General features: G+C 41.7%; 1 protein-coding gene across 5 annotated transcripts; it reads right to left on the bottom strand.

The window, feature by feature from the left end:
* Window positions 1-2151: 2151 nt before the first annotated feature.
* On the bottom strand, window positions 2152-15348 carry si:dkey-33c9.6 (active breakpoint cluster region-related protein). Of its 5 annotated transcripts, none has more exons than XM_034569169.1 (23): window positions 15189-15348; window positions 14801-14907; window positions 14098-14202; window positions 12683-12910; window positions 11213-11320; window positions 11072-11126; window positions 10942-10994; window positions 10651-10788; window positions 10409-10530; window positions 9892-10042; window positions 9688-9804; window positions 9517-9592; window positions 8022-8117; window positions 7796-7870; window positions 7586-7683; window positions 7173-7274; window positions 6526-6689; window positions 6141-6280; window positions 5339-5473; window positions 4777-4882; window positions 4573-4690; window positions 3983-4086; window positions 2152-3424 (listed from the first exon to the last, which is right to left on the bottom strand). In XM_034569169.1, exons 1-23 carry the CDS (start codon window positions 15238-15240, stop codon window positions 3379-3381), a joined length of 2496 nt encoding a protein of 831 aa, XP_034425060.1. In that variant the 5' UTR covers window positions 15241-15348; the 3' UTR covers window positions 2152-3378. The 5 variants fall into 5 exon arrangements, with proteins under 5 accessions (XP_034425060.1, XP_034425063.1, XP_034425064.1 ...); XM_034569172.1 differs by having other exon boundaries at window positions 3939-4086; window positions 15189-15347; XM_034569173.1 differs by having other exon boundaries at window positions 2153-3424; window positions 3939-4086; window positions 7796-7867.
* Window positions 15349-16234: the final 886 nt, after the last annotated feature.

Genomic DNA, 16234 nt, shown 5'->3' with positions numbered 1-16234 from the left:
TTTTTCTGATTTAATTTATAATCTGGTTGGACAAGAACAAATGTGGTTAAAGCTTTTGTTGGGAAGTAGTAATTTAACATAGGATAATTACATGGAAATTGACTGTAATTGAATTAAATGTGTATCTACAAAAAAATATATATATAACAATTAATTTGTAAAACAGTTAGGTTAAAGGTTGATTTCTGTTACACATACTATTATAATTTATTGCACACTAATTGTATTCATTTAATACAATTTAATTAGAGTAAATCAGACCTACAGCTTTTATATCACGACTTAATACTCTCTCTGGGTCAAATCTGGCCTCTGGGATCAATTCAATTCAGCTGCAGTTAGTCGGACAGTTTTCAAATCCTGACTTGAAAATGATCAAGCAAATTATTCCTGAGTGTGGACATATGATCGAGAGGATCAATGCTGTGTACGAACAGTGTGAAGCTGCGGAACACGTTGGTGAAATTCCTCATGACGCAGGAACACGGCTCCGAACTGAAGAGCAGCTTGTAAAACCAGAGCATTGAGACGTAATCAGCACCTGAAACCTAGAGAGAAAATATAGTAAAGTCAATGAGCTGGATGGAAGTAGTTTGAATTTCTCATTTGAATTTAAAGCTGCTGTAACTATTATTTTTATATTGGATCAAATGACAGAGTGCGTGTGAGGGAAGTTGCTCGTAATGACAAACCTAAGAAGAAATTAGTTTCTGATTGTGTACTACTACTAAGGCCAGTGTTGGTAATATAGGAATGTGTGTGTGTGTGTGCGTGCACCTGCTGTGTAGCGGCAGGAAACACCTGTCAGCGGCCGTCTCCTCGCTGCAGCCCCTGTCGACATGAGGGTTTGATCCTAAAACTCCCCAAACACACACTTACACAGACACTAACAGACAACTTAAGCCCGCAGCTCTCTGCTGTGTAGAGGCAGCACCATGTCTGTGGCTTTGTTCACATTCACAACACACACACACTTTCTACTGAGGCGCTGTGGACCAGGCCGGGCCTACTGTGTGTGTGTCTGTGTGTGTGTGGTATTATGTTTACAACCTGCTGAGGGTACTTTTAACGAGAGGTGACTCCTCCTGCACTGCAGCCAGAGCCAAAGTTCAACTAGACCTCTTGCAAAAACACACACACACACACACACACTCTTATTTTTATCCTCTCACTTCCTTTTCATGCAAACACACACACACTCTTAGATTTGTACATCTCTTCCTCTCACAGTCCAAGAACTTGAAGTCCAAGTTCAGCAAGTTTCAGCACCACACGGTTTTCAGGTCTCACACACACACACACACGCACACACGCACACACAGGGCTTCTGTTAACCTGAGAGGCGGAGGGTCAATCCCTGTGATCTGCAGCCTGCATGCCTTCCATACAGACACGCCGCCGACACAGCAACCTGACTCCCAGCGAGATTAGAACTAATGAAGCATGGCACGGCTCCGGACAGAAACGCCAAGACACACACACACACACACACACACACAGCTACAACACTGACATGCTGTTCTACATACATGTGCACGCAGGGAGCTTTTGCCGTTTTAGATTTCCTATGTGAATTACTGTGCTGTACTAGTGTTTACAGCACCACGCGGCCTTCACATCACATTTCACCGTTTCACAACGCTCCTCTTTCTGCCCACGTTTCTGCCGTTTATTTGCTCAAAGTCCAAAAAGGTTGTTTTCCTGTCTGTGTGTTTGTTTGTCAACAGGATTACGCAATATTTAGTCAATGGATTTCCACGAAACTTGGTGGACGGATGGGACATGGGTCAAGAAAGAACCTTTTCTGGGGGCGGATCTGTACAAAGGGACAAATCTATGATTCTTTATCACTTTTGTTAACATTGTGAGGTGTTTTTTCAATTTCCCCGGGAATCATTCAAGCAGCTTGATTGAATGTAAGGTGACTGTTAGCGAGCGGGAGGTTTGCACTCGACACTCCAGTTTAAAATAATTTCAGAAGTGCAGTTTGCGTGGGTAGGATTCCTAATTATTCAGCTCATTGTACAATTGTACATGTTGATCTTTCTTTAATAGTCTACTATATAAAAAAAATAAACATTGTATATTGGTGTTTGCATATTCACAAAGTCTGTTAAAAGATCCAAAAGAATAATAATCCATGAGATGAGACACTATTTGACCAGACTTTTATTTTTGATGGTCACCAGCAGGACGGAGAAATTCGGATTAGCACAGATTAGATATAAAAACATGAATAAAATTCAGATATAAAATATAAATATAGTGCAGAAAATACATTTAAGTTAGGAATCCAAGATAATAAAAAACATTTAATTCAGCTCCACTTCTGGAATAATTTTCAAAAAAGTAAGATAAACACAAGTGTGAAGAATCTTAAATAAAATAGATTGCAAACAATGTCATAATCCATGAGATCAAACTTTGGAAAATCTATTCTATGTAGAAACATAACTGGAAAATTGTAACTTGAGGTAAATGCATTTGTTAGAGGCCCTCGATGGTTTGTTAGTAAGTTGTTTAATGTCTCATTATTAGTGCAACTAAGAGCAAAGTTTTTCATAAAACTAAGGAGACGTATTTCAAAAACTCCTAAACAAGAAAGAAAAGGTCATATTACGTAAAAATAGCCTCATGCAAATAACTACCAGTCAGAATGTAAGTATTTGTGAAGTTCCTGTATAATATCTTTGATGAGGTGATGGGAAATGTAAATCTGCCAGTGGAACTCGTGCTGTCACAGGACCAGAAACCGACTTCTCCCATAAAAACTTTCCCACCAGTCCCAGGTGTCGACCAGTCGTCTGTTCCAGTCTTCAGTCACAAACGGCTCCGGCCTTCCCCGGCTTTGTAGTCTGCAATGGGAACCTCATTCTGTCTTTGTAGTCGCCGAGCGGAACCGTATTTTGGCAGCCATCGTGTCGGAGGGGACAGGTGATTTATGACGCCAAGGGGCAACAGGCTGATCCCACCTCCTCCTTCCAGTTTGAGACTTGTTCTGGATGTTGTTATGGCATCCACATACAGTGGGTTAGCACTGGGAGGGCAGGGCTGGACTGGGGGTCCAGGATTAGCGATCAAACGACTGAGGGGGGTTTTTGGGGTAAAAGGTTGGGGGGTAACACTAGCCCGGCCTGCCCAGGTGGCGGGGTTGAAAAGAGACTCCCTTGTGTGGTGTGGATGGGTCGACCACGGGCCGTGTGTGTTGGTTTTCAACTCACCGTGTGTGTGTAGGGTTTTTATGGGGCGTACACTTCGTGTTGAACTCCGTCTAGTTGGATTTGAACCGTAACTGATTGGATTTCAGGCTCGGGGAGGCGACCTCTGACCTTTCTACAACATCTGCGCCCCTGATTTTTCCTCAACCACATTTCAGCGTCACGTTACTTGGAGCTGCCGGAGTCCATCTGCTGTCTGAGGAGGCCTGGGTGCAGATATTAAAAACAATACGTTACGGTCAGTGACAGACTGTTGATCAAGTGGTTCTATTCACTTCAGATTAACCTCTATTGTAGATAATAACAGTAAAAGTACAGAGTGGAAACTATTTTCTCAAAGTCTGTTTCCAGGTCATAAATGCTTCTTACCTTTTAAGCCGACAAGGATTAATAGCCCAAAAAACTAAAGACATTTTTTATTTAATTTCCCCCAAGACAACTGGGCTGTTTAAAATATGATTGAAAGTTTGACGCAACTACTACAGGGACGGATTGTCATTTGATTGTACGAATTTAAAATTTGATTAAAAGGCAACAGAGAATTAGAGAATTATTGCAGCATAAAAAAAAAATTTGTTTTGATTTCACATGTCCACTGTATTGATATAATTGTTCTAAATTTATTGGAAATATCAAAGGTAACGAAACATACCATATTTTCATCAATAAATATATTTATTGTCTTACAGTTCTTGCACAGAATTTTATTTTAACACACACAATTAGGATTTTCCTGTCAGCCGGGACACTGAGGGTGGTCTCACGTGTGGGTGGTCTCGTCATCGTCATCGTCTTCAGGGTCATGTGGCACAGAGACCTGGGCTTCAGGGAGGTTGTTGCACTGCAGGTAGCAGTGAACCACCTGGACCTGAAACACACACACACAGACACACACACACACACACACACACACACACACACACACAGACACAGACACACACAGGAGTTGTTTATTAAAGTATAAATTCAAATCTTTAAACCAATGCTTGATTAAATACAGATAATCGGAGAACACCTTTTGTGATACATAACGCAATGTTTAATAACTGTTTAAGGTAAAACTCCAGTGGTAAAAATCAATTAACTGATTTCATATGAATCCTTCCATTTACCCATCTATCTATCTATCTATCTATCTATCTATCTATCCATTTGTTTTAATATGTATGTTCATATTAGGTTTAATACATTTCATTTGGACTAAACAATAATTTAGTATTTCGATATTTCCCTGTCATCATTTTATTACCGGCTTTGTGGGGAAGATATTATAAAATAAACAACACGGAACATTTAACTGTATGAACAAATTATAAAAGATTGTATTTTGATTGTCTGAGTGCTTCACCCCCACCTGCACCACCACCTGATGGGAGATATTCACAGCCACAGGGGGGCGTAACAGGCTGGGACCAAACACTGTGGCCAGGTTCAGCAGAGACATCTTGTTGACGTGTTGCCTCTCGGACACTCTGGAGAAACAGGGATGAGAAAACGTTTAAAAATCATTTCAAGTTGAACCACGAGGTGAGATCGTGTGTTGCTGTCTGACTCGGACCGTTGCAGGTGGTGCATGAGGTAGAGGAAGGTGCAGCGCTTGGTGTCGGGACAGGACTGCAGCAGGGACAGCATGGAGACGAGACGCGAGTTCATGTCCTGGATGTCTGGAGGGGGAACAGTTCACATGCAGTTGAGCTGAGGGGCCTTCAGGATTCATTGAGCAGCGTTGAGGCCTTTATCCTTCAGCTTTAAATCTTATGTCAAACAAGCTGGGAAAATATCCTTATTGAAAAGACACTGATGTGACATAAATCTTTTATTGGTCACTTTATACATATTTCCCCCAAAACTATAAATGCTTCCCAAGATGTGATCTATTCCTCATGACATAGAAATGTGACAAATAGATGGAAAACACAAATACAATCAAATATATAGAATTTAATTACACGGAATAAACAGATTATTTGTGAAATTCAAACATTTTCACATATTTACTGGATTGTTAACGGTGTAAAATAAAAGTTCAGCAGACAGATATTGAATTCAGGGTTTATAAGTGTCTATATAAACATGAGGTAACTGTACGCATGGATCTTTCAGGTTTAAGTGGTTCTTACCCAGCGTCCTGGCCAGCGTGTGGAACAGCTCAGTGGGTATGAGCGACTCGGGCAGTTCTCTCAGGTACAGCTTGAGAACACCAGAGACCACGTTCACCTCGATGCTTCTCAGCCTGGTTACAGCTTCACGCAGATCTGAACGGGGCAGACGAGGATTAGAAAATGACAGAGGCCATCTTTTAGAAAATTTCATTTCACATGCATTTTATTTTGGGCCATGTCCCATTTGTTAACATGGAGGAGGTCAGGGGTTATGACGTATACTCCAGCCAGCCACCAGGGGGCGATCAAGGCACGTTGGCATCACTTTTTGGCTCCAACAAGGTCAGTGCCAACATGCTTCAGCAGATTTAAGTGCTTGCATGCCAACAGATGCTAAATAGCACTAACCATGAAATGGGAACGCCATTATTTTTGCAGATGTTCCGTCATATAACCAAATCAAAACTCTGCCACAACTGATTTCATCCTCCAGTGGGCGTGAATGCTTCTACCGGTTTTCATGGCAATCAAGTGGTTGTGCCTCAGCGTGAATTTGACATAAAATGGTCACTGAGCACCTATGAATTCATTCCCAAAGTCTCTTTATGGCTATTTGCTTTAGTTTGATAATGTGATACTACGGGAAAACTGTCAAGAGAGGACAGATTGTCCGTATATTTCATTTTGGACGAAGCCTTAAAGAAGTTCCCGACTTTTTGGCCCCTGATTTCTAACTTTTATGTGACAATCTCCTGTTGTTTCAAGCAGTGGACGAGTCTTAAATACCCAGAAACCGATGTTTTACTGTGTGTTTTCTTACTGCTGTCGAACGCAGCCTTGAGCGTGTTGATTTCACTGGCGCTCCCTGAAATCCTGTAGATTCCCACCTCGGCCAAGCCTCTCCGCTCCACCTCCTCCACACAGCACCGCACCAGACGGGGAACCAGCGCCCCCTCCTGTCTGGCAGAGAATTACAAGTATCGAGAATTAAAAACCCCCTCCTCAGATGTTTAACGCATCAGTTTGATTCATTTCATTTCAGACTCCGTTCTTGACGCACTCCTGCTTCTCTCACGGTGCCACGAAATAAATCGCCTCACTTCCCCGAAACTAGCTTCGTAAAAAGCCTCGGCAGGCGAATAAAACTTTAATCTGAGCTGCAGCTTTAAATGTCAAGTGTTACAGACGGACTGGCAGGAACTTACTGCGCCACGGTTTCAATGGGGACACAGAAGATGGGGAGGTGTGGGGCCGTGGAGCTGGGCGGCTCCAGCGGGTGGGGACTGTACCTCAGGGACACGGTCACCTCCACTCGGCCGAACTGCAGCGTCTGTCTCCTCCATCGCTTACTCAGGGATTTAGACTCCAGCTGGAAAAACACAAATATGTATAAATCAGTGTGAAGGCAAATGTTTAGATTTATATCGTGGATAGAAACAAATACTCTGGAAGTGAACTGTGGTCTCGGCTCGTTTTTTTTCCACGGTTCTGCTTTTTAACAGACACTTTCTACACACAGTCAACATGATGCTTCTGCAGGTAAAAGGAAACATTTCAGTCATATCCTCAACCTGCAGCAGGAACTATTATACTTTCCTTTTTGGCATATTTTAAAAGCAGCAACAATTATTTTTCAGAACAAGCTGAAAACAACAGACGAAAGACGTGGCCCCTTAATTGAGACACAGCTCTTGGGGAACTGTCATGTCATCCATCTTTAAATACAGTTAATTGATCCATTGATGATATAAATTGATATACAGTATTTAACGCTTGTCCATTTCATTATTTTCTATTTTCTTTGCATCGACACTTGAAGACACTAAGCTGAAGCTCCTGAGTAGCTTCGTACCTTGAGAGCAGTTTTTCCCAGGACAGCGTCGTCCTGTCTGTCAGACTGACTCACACAGATCACCCTGAGGTTCTGAGCCCCGTCCACCTGGAACGACAGCTCCTGTTGGATATGGACGAGACATCATTAACACCGCAAGTCTCTCACTTGTGGCTTCCACTTGGATTTAGAGCAAGACTTTACTGCCGCTGATCATGTTTAAAGCTCGGCCACCCTGCAGACGCTTTAATCCCCCGGGAGTTCAACCGAGGCCTGACATCATGTCAGATGCTGTCTAGACACAAAGACGTCTTTTAGCCACTCGGACTGAATCATCTACCAACTGTGTCAAACGGGATCTGACCACAAGACAGTGTTTGCTGTTTTTTTTAATTTAAGGATTCATGTGTTTTAAAAAGGTGTCAGAGTCTGACCTGGTCCCATTGTGGGTTGATGCTTTGGACTGAAGAGTGCGTCTGGGCCTGTTTATCATAAAAGTCATAGCCGTCCACTTCCAGGCACACATACACACCTGAAGGAGCGAAAAACAAAATCAATCACCACATTATTAAACTATTCTCCTTTCAGATGGAGGCAAATTTATAATTCTCTCTCTTTATAAATGAAAACTTGTGTGTACATACAGGCCGGTTGCTGCAGGCCACAGGCAGAGTGAACCGCGACGCTCAGAGTCCCACACAATGAGGCCTCGTTCTCTACTGGTGAGACAGAGAGACAAAAATAACCGGAGGATTTTATCGTCCTGAGCTCAAGTGAAAGATGAGAAAGTCGTAGAAAGTGTGGAAAGAGATCAGAAGCGAAAGCCGTCGGCGTATTTGATTTCAGACACAGGATGTGATGTGGTCGTACCGGGGTTGGAGGACTGTAGTGGCGGCTGCTGAGTCATCCTCAGTTTCACACATGTACTGGTGAGAGTGAGCAGGTCTGGAGGGACCGTTTCTATGTCTGACAGACAACACACGTCGAGAATAATCAGTGATAAGAGAAAGAAAAACAGCATCACATCACACTAGTTACTGTTGAGAGGCTTGTTATCAATGCAACGTAGGACAGACAGTTTTAAATGCAACAAAGAGCTGTTGTAGGTTCATTTTACAGAGAAAAGGAAATTAGTGAAAACTAGAACAACAAATATGACATGAAACCACATTAAAGTCACTAGATCCAGATTTGTATTTGGATCTGCACCAAATGGCACAATTTCATTCATCAAGATTCACACATAATTAACAAAAATGTTGAAAAATCACAATGTTAAAGACAGTGAAAACAAAAAAAAAATCCTAGATCCGCCCCCTAATCTGCACCAACATTTAATTGGCTCTTCCCTGGATCGCACCTCACCCCTCCACAAAATTAAATGGACATTGGTTGAATAGTTTCTTGCATAACCCTGCAAACTAGCAAACAAACAAACGCAGGCGAAAAACACAACCTCCTTGACGGAGGATGCAGATGTTTTGTTTAATTGAACATTATCACCACCATTGCAAATCACAACCAGTATTAATAAACTTTAAACCTGTTAAACCAATGCTAGACAGCCCTCCCTAGCTAAATAGCTAGCTGGATCGCTAGCATCATCATTCATACCATATGATGACAAATGATTGGTTAATCTAAATAAGCTGAAGATCGTATTTCTTTTTTAATAATTAACAACTGTACACAAAAAAAGAACACGACAGTAGTGACATTATAAACAGGGTTTTACACAAGGATTCCCACAGACACACTATTACAACACACAACTGTAGTAACGGTGGTGCAATCTGCACATTTCTCAACACCACAATGCTCAACACACACGTTTGAGCTCTCCTTATGTAGGAAACCCCCACATCGTACTGACGCCATGATGATGTCACGCATACGTCTATGATCATAACTAATTTTTTCGATCTAAATAAATAAATTGTATTCAAAGAAACATTTTCCAGTCTTATCAAAAGTGCTAAATTACACAAGTCACATTCACCCATTCATGCACACGTTCATACAGCGACTCTGTACAAAGACTTTCACGATTTTTACTTGTGATATCATATATGATCAGGAATTAATACAAGCTTCAGATTCTGTTAAACAGCAATTCGTTGACCACGCGCTTGACCTTTGACCTATTTGCTCCAAAAGTGAATCATCTAGAAATACCCTCCCGAGGAATATTACTACCACGTTTGGTGAAAATGTGTCCATGCATCGTTGAGTTATTTTGCACAAACAAACACAGAAATGGGCGTGAACAATATAAAATATGAACATAAAAACGGAATTTTTGAAACAGAAAATGCAGAACTTGTATATTAACGGACTCCAGACCAGTCAGCAGCTGTGAACTTACTCTGTGTGGTGAGTTTGTGAACGGCTTCTCTCCATTCTTCAAGCTCATACAAGGAGGGGAGGAGGACATTGTGACTCTGCAGAAAGAAAAGAAAACAGATGACGCTCTTATGGTTTAGCTGCATTTCCTTCTAGTGGCACAGGGAGTGACAGGACGTTTGTGTGTGTGTACCTTTCCACTGGGGCTGTGCAGCTCCAGTCTATAAAGAGGCGACTGTGTGAGCAGCATCAGCTCCGTTTGCTCCAGTTTCTTCCGGGTACGAGCCGCCGCCATCAGGCCTCTGGATCCCTTCACACCCACAAACACACGTTTACATTTCTAAACGTCAGTTTGAAAGGTCACACACACACGTCTGTATCTGGGTATTAAACCTACTGCTTGTTGCTGCAGCTGCTGCCGGAGGACGAACATCTTGGTTCTTATGGCTTGTAGGCGGAGGCGTGTGTCCGGTTCATGATCTGAGGACCAGCGCAGTTTGAGACCAGCGAGAGGAAGATACCAGCAGAACCTGTACTGGTCCTGCTTCCTGGAACACACACACACAAACTCAAAGTTTATCTCATAGCAACATAATGTATGTTACTGAGAGTACTTTTATCTTATTTTGAAACTGCAAAACACATTTATTATTAGTTTATCATGTTTTTAAATATGTATCCATTGCATTTAGCTAATTAACTCCTTTCCCACGATACTTTAAATATATATTTTAACTATCTACCCGTTAACCAACTTAGCTAACATTTAGGTTTCCTCTGGTTAGGAATCACCAGACTGTTACCAAACATCTGAGATGAAGGGAGATACATACATGCAGTTTTCTTACTGCTACAGTTTAACTGTGGAGACTACATCTCCCACAGGCCCTTGTGTTCGTTGGGATTGTTCTCACCCTCTGGTTGCATGTTTGAATCTGGTGCACAGCAGGAGGTCAGTGTAGAGGAAGATGTGGCGCAGGTTGCGTTCCCCCTCGCTCACGTCCACCACGAAGCCGTCACGCATCAACTTACGTCTCTGGGATAGACACACACACACACACATTTACAATATGTTCTGTGTTACATCTTCAGACGCTGCACGTTGTCAGGTGTGTGAGGACGTCTGAGGATGGGTGCACTTGGAGACGGGCCTCACCAAGCCGTGACTGAGGGTGACCTCTCGTTTGGACTGTGAACTCTCATTGACGCCAGACAGGAAGCTGCGGGACAATCTCAGAGCTTCCTGTAAAGCTACGTGATCTGTATGGTTCGCTGGCGTCGTCTTCAGGAGGTCCTGCCGGATCACAGAAAGGTCGGGAATTTAGAAAATGCCAAGTGGGAGGAAGTAGTGGTTCTCTGCTTCAATTAGAAAGATGAGCATCGGAGATAATTAAGAAGTTTCATTCATTTTGAAATTAACATGATTAAATAGTCAGTGTTTTCTCACATGCAGCACAAGTGTGGTCTTGGTGACTCTGTCCAAAGGTTTATACAGTAGAGCTGGAAAGGAACAAACAGCAATCAGACCATAGAGCAGCACACAAGTCAGGTTCTATAAAAAAAAACACAATGTGTACCTTCAAATGTGTGTTTGGTGCGAGCTTTGTCTGCAGTGTTGTTCGACATCATGCTCTGAAACACACACAAACTGGTGAGCATCACCCTGATACGTGACGGTTGCTGTATTCACTCTGCTTTTACCGTCCAGTTGTTTTTACCTCGGCCAGAGTTCGGAAGCGAGGGTCCGACTGCGTGCACTTTCCAACAATTGCAACAGCCTCCTCATAGTTTTCTATGAAGCCACCGTACAGACCGATCTGGTTCACCTGAGTGAGCGACAGAGCACAAAAGGGACCGGATGAATATTTGGTTAAAACTAAAGAATATCGATTTCTCAGAAAATAATCTACTACATTTTAAATTCCTTTGCAACCTAAACATTTGAGTCGCACGGCAGAATATTTACTCTTTCATAGTTGTTCAATGCGTTCAGTGACTTTTTTTGGCTTCTTTAGAGGCATGACGGGAAAAAAGTTCAAGACCCACGGCCCAATGAGATATTTGAGGTGGATTGTGATTCTTCAGATAAATATCTTTATCGTTTCATATTTCTCCACCATTCCTGTGGTGAAATATTTTAAACATTTTATAGCATCATGACAGAATCAACAGAATAATATTTAACTTCACAAAATTAGGTTTGAAAAGCAGAAACTATTGGTTCAGATTGATGAGTTTGCTTCCTTCCCTACACTTTTACATGAAAATGCTACTTTTCTATTTATGTGCATCATCTCGTGATTTCTCAATTTCCTCTAAATATTAAGTATTTGTTCACGCTGAATCTCAGAAACATGCAGGTTTCATCAGGTGTAAATGAGTGGACTGTCACCTTTGGCCTGAGCACAGCCTCCCAACATGATTATCTCCTTATACTCACAGGTTCAGTTGCTGCGTGAATTCAATTAAACAGGAAAATCCCCTGAGGAGTAAAGGACAACTTCTGTGTGAAGATTTGCTCAACAAAGATCCCATGTTTCCTCGATTGTCTCGATTCTCGACACAAACTGCTGCACTGAACTCAACTGAAGAAGAAGATCTATCAAGAGCGCTGCCTGTGCTCAGGTGTTTTATGAGTTGACATCAGAGCGTGGCCCGGAAACCAGGTGAGTCCAATGGGAGCCGTTAGGAACCAGCAGGTGAATCACATGACGTAACGACGGCTGCACCTTTAACTTCAACAAGTTTCATGACTCTTAATAAAATGCCTATGAATTTGGCTCGTTGGCATTTTGGTTTGTTTGTTTCTACAGGAACTAATAAAAGTGCAAAATAACAGACACAAGACATAACATTTTAAATACTATACAAACCAAAAAGATGATGTCAAGTAAGAGATATAAATATGTAAAGACAAAAACAAATTTGATGGAAATGATGAAGACATTAAAAGATAGATAATCATATAATCACAAATAATCTTGGATTTGAATTTCACACACTGTAAACATTGTAAACCTTCAATGAAAAGGGTGGAACAGGCAGAATACACATGGCACTCTCAGACTAAACCTCAGGCTTCGGTAAATGGGGAAGAAATATTGTATTTATCGATTTTGTGGTTACTGCGTTGTGTTGAACATGTGAGGGATTTTGTTCATCGGAAGTAAACGAATAAAAAATCTCACTATTTTCAGAAACAGGTCCCCCACAGTCAGGTCGGAGGCCGCGTGGCTCGTCTCTCTCTGCTCACCCAGACCTGTGTGGCAGTGAGCGCTCAGCCGGGCCTTCAGACCAGAGTAGAAGCTTTGGTGCATGTCTCTGAGCTCGGGCACCTGGTAGAAAACTGTCCGGACCTGCTGACTGGACAGAACCGGCTGGGACGTCCCAGCCGAGGCCCGCAGAGCCTTCATGGGCTGGAATCACAAATCGGGGAAAAAAGGTGAAACAACAACTGAGCTGCAAAAGCAAAAAGAGAAAGGCCAAGAGAAAACAGAGAGAGGCCGGGGGGGATGTGAGGAACATGAACATATTCATTTGATCTACAGCTTGTGTTTGTTTCCATATTTTATCTTTGACACATGTACTCACTCCACTGCTGAATCAAAACGACAAAATAGAAAATAGAGTGTTGATGGCAAATAACAACACAACACGTTTTGCAAACTGATGAGCTACAACAAACGCAGCACTACCAGACCCAGCATCAACGATTTCATTGTTTTTAGATTTAGATCCTTACGTTTCCCTAATGAGTCATGAAAGAGAATGAGGAAATGGGGGTTTATGTTTCTATTAATAACACAAAAAAAAGAAGAAGAAACTGACCAAGCACTTCCTGCCAATACAACGTATCTCTACTCTAATCAAGAGTCAACTCAAACCTGAAGACATTTTTCTGCTCTCATTTACGAACGAATGAAGTGCTGAGGATATATTTCACTAGACATGTCAAATTTAATTATATATTGGGTAAAAAATGTATACACTGTACTGTTTCCCCTTGTATACATTCTTTATGCTAAGCTAAGCTGACTGGTTGCTTGCCGTAACATCATATTAGTTGTAGAAAAAATGGGGGGGGACTACATTTCCAACGGAGAACAATCGATTTAAGGCTCAAACAAGGAAGCTGAACGACAAATGTGTAAAAATGCTGCATATGACATTGACTCCAACCACAGGCCCAACGACGTGCATGTGGCTGCTGCTCAATTATATCCGTGAAGAGCTGAAATTAATCAAACACAGCGTGGCTTGGTGAAGTTTAGTGTGGTGAGAGTCATGAGGAAGTTTTATAATTATCAGAAAAACAGTGAACTTGAACTTTAAGCCCAGAGAAACACTAACTACATCAGCTCTAATTGAAAAGAATGGAGTATAAGATACAGATATACGTAGATAAATAGATGTGTATATAGACATCCAAATGTGGATATAGACATATATATAGACATAGATATTGCCATAAATATGAAAAGTGTGAATCAGTATTCATTTTCCTGTGTGTGTGTGTGTGTGTGTGTGCGTGCGTGTGTGTGTGTGTGTGTGTGTGTGTGTGTGTGTGTGTGTGTGTGTGTGTGTGTGTGTGTGTGTGTGTTACCGTCAGCAGGGCCTCCAGCTCGCTCAGATACACCTCCTCACTCTCCACGATGCCTTTCAGGACCACGAGCCTCCTCTCCAGCATTTCCTCTGGGCTGCACGACTTCTGAATCGGAGTCAACATCACAACAATTTTTGCTGTAATCCTCCAGACACTTCACGACTTTTTTCTGACATTACGCGAGTGGCTTATAGAGAAGTTTTTTGACGGGTGAAATGTGTCATTCGTGCACAACAGAAAGCGAAACATTGCTCCCGTTTCAGTCTGTGGGACAGAAAAGAGGAAGCAAAGCCAAATGGAATGTAAACAAAACATAAGGGCTCAATTTGTTCCTCTTCTCAGTTCTCTCTTTTTATGAAAAACTGTTTGTGTTTCGAACAAAGTTTTGAAATCAGTCAATGAAACACAAGTAAATTGATAGTCGAGAGGTTGAAGTTCTTTTAATATTTCTTTTGTAAATCAAATGCATAAACGCAGGACCTGGAAAAGCTATTCTACAGTATTGAAATGTTTTAGGATGCATCTTCACTTGCATCTCAAACCAAACACAAAGTGGCCTTGGCCGCCTCTCACTCTTCCCACGGGCATCATGAAAACAAGGCTGCTGAAGGACTGAACTGTCCCCTGGAGAATAAGAGGAACTACAGACAGTCGACAGAGCGACGCAGAACACTTTTTGAAGTGGAGAGAAATGTGAACTCACAGGGATGGCAGGGAAGTCCATACTTTGTGAATGGAGAGGAGACACCAGCTCCTCCTGGAGCACATCCTCCTCCAGGACACCAGCCTCCACTGCAGCACCAGGCTCCACTACAGCACAACAACAAAAAACGTCTCATGTCTGCTTCCTCTTTTACGTTGGTGCACATTAGTTGTCGTTGCAAATAAAATAAAACATCCTTAGATGGGTTTAACTTTTCAAAAAGAAAACTAGAAATAGCAATAAAAGTTCTGGTGCATTTAAAAAACAGCAACTTTTCTTACTTTCAGTTTAATGTGGGATTATCGTGTGGTTTTTTCCCCCCAAAGACAAAAGAAAATGCTTTATAAATCCTCCTTTTCCTCACATAACAAAACACAATGCCCCTCACCTGGTACATCTTGTGTCTCTAGATAAAACACGGCCTCCTGGTAGAGGTCCATCAGAGCTCGGAGGTCTCGTCCTCGGAGTGTCGGCTGAGCTCTGGACACACAGCATGTGAACAGACCCACACACCCACACACCACACACACGCACACAAAACTTCCTCTCTTCTACTGCTGATGCTCAAAAGAGGAAAACCCAGCTTCCTCTCTGTGTGAAGCCCGCTCACACTCATGAGAGCTAGCACGTGTGAAAATCCAGTCCCACAGTTGCACTTTACTTCCTGCAAATGGGTTAATGTCCACATCGGCTACTGATCATTTCCTATTGTAAAAGCTGCTGCTAAATATCCTTTAATCAGTTAGTGAAATGAAGACACAAGGTACAAAAATGTACATATATCGAGTGATGACGTGTAAGAAGTTAAGATTGTCAAAATATTGAATTTTAAAAGAGCGAAATTGTGAAATACTCAGAGGCATTTAATAATATTCACAGAGTGTTATTAAAATAGACAGAAACTAAATGTTAATAGCTAAATATAAAAACTGTACGCAGTTAATTATAAAATAGAAATATGTGTAAATCAAACGAGTAGCAGACCTGCTTGGTAAATATTTTTTAAACAACTTTATGATCCAGCATCAGTTCAAATAAACCAAAGCTTATCCAGGTGCAACACTGCCCTCTGCAGGAAAAGAGCTGAAAACACAACCTCGTTAAACCTCCTCCGCTTGTTTTGGATTTAACACTAAAGTGCATGTACCTTGAATAACATTTTTCAACTAACAATTTAGTAGCACTTAAATGGCACTTACTTATAGCACTTTGTAGTTTTGCTTTTTTTTTGAAGAAATGTTACTTTCTTGATTCTTGTTGTTCCGGGTTTGTACCCTCATGGTTGAATGCACTTATTGTGAGTCGCTTTGGATAAAAGCGTCAGCTAAATGAAATGAAATGTAATGTAATGCATGTGACACCACTGACTTCTGTTGTGTGTGTCTTTTCTCTTTCATTGGCTTTCTATCCAATTCAGTTCAAAAAGTTGTGCCT

This window comes from Hippoglossus hippoglossus, chromosome 18 (genome assembly GCF_009819705.1).
Source record: "Hippoglossus hippoglossus isolate fHipHip1 chromosome 18, fHipHip1.pri, whole genome shotgun sequence".
Lineage (NCBI taxonomy): Eukaryota > Metazoa > Chordata > Actinopteri > Pleuronectiformes > Pleuronectidae > Hippoglossus > Hippoglossus hippoglossus.
The sequence above is the reverse complement of the archived record's forward strand: the minus strand, read 5'-3'. Positions and strand labels throughout refer to the sequence as shown.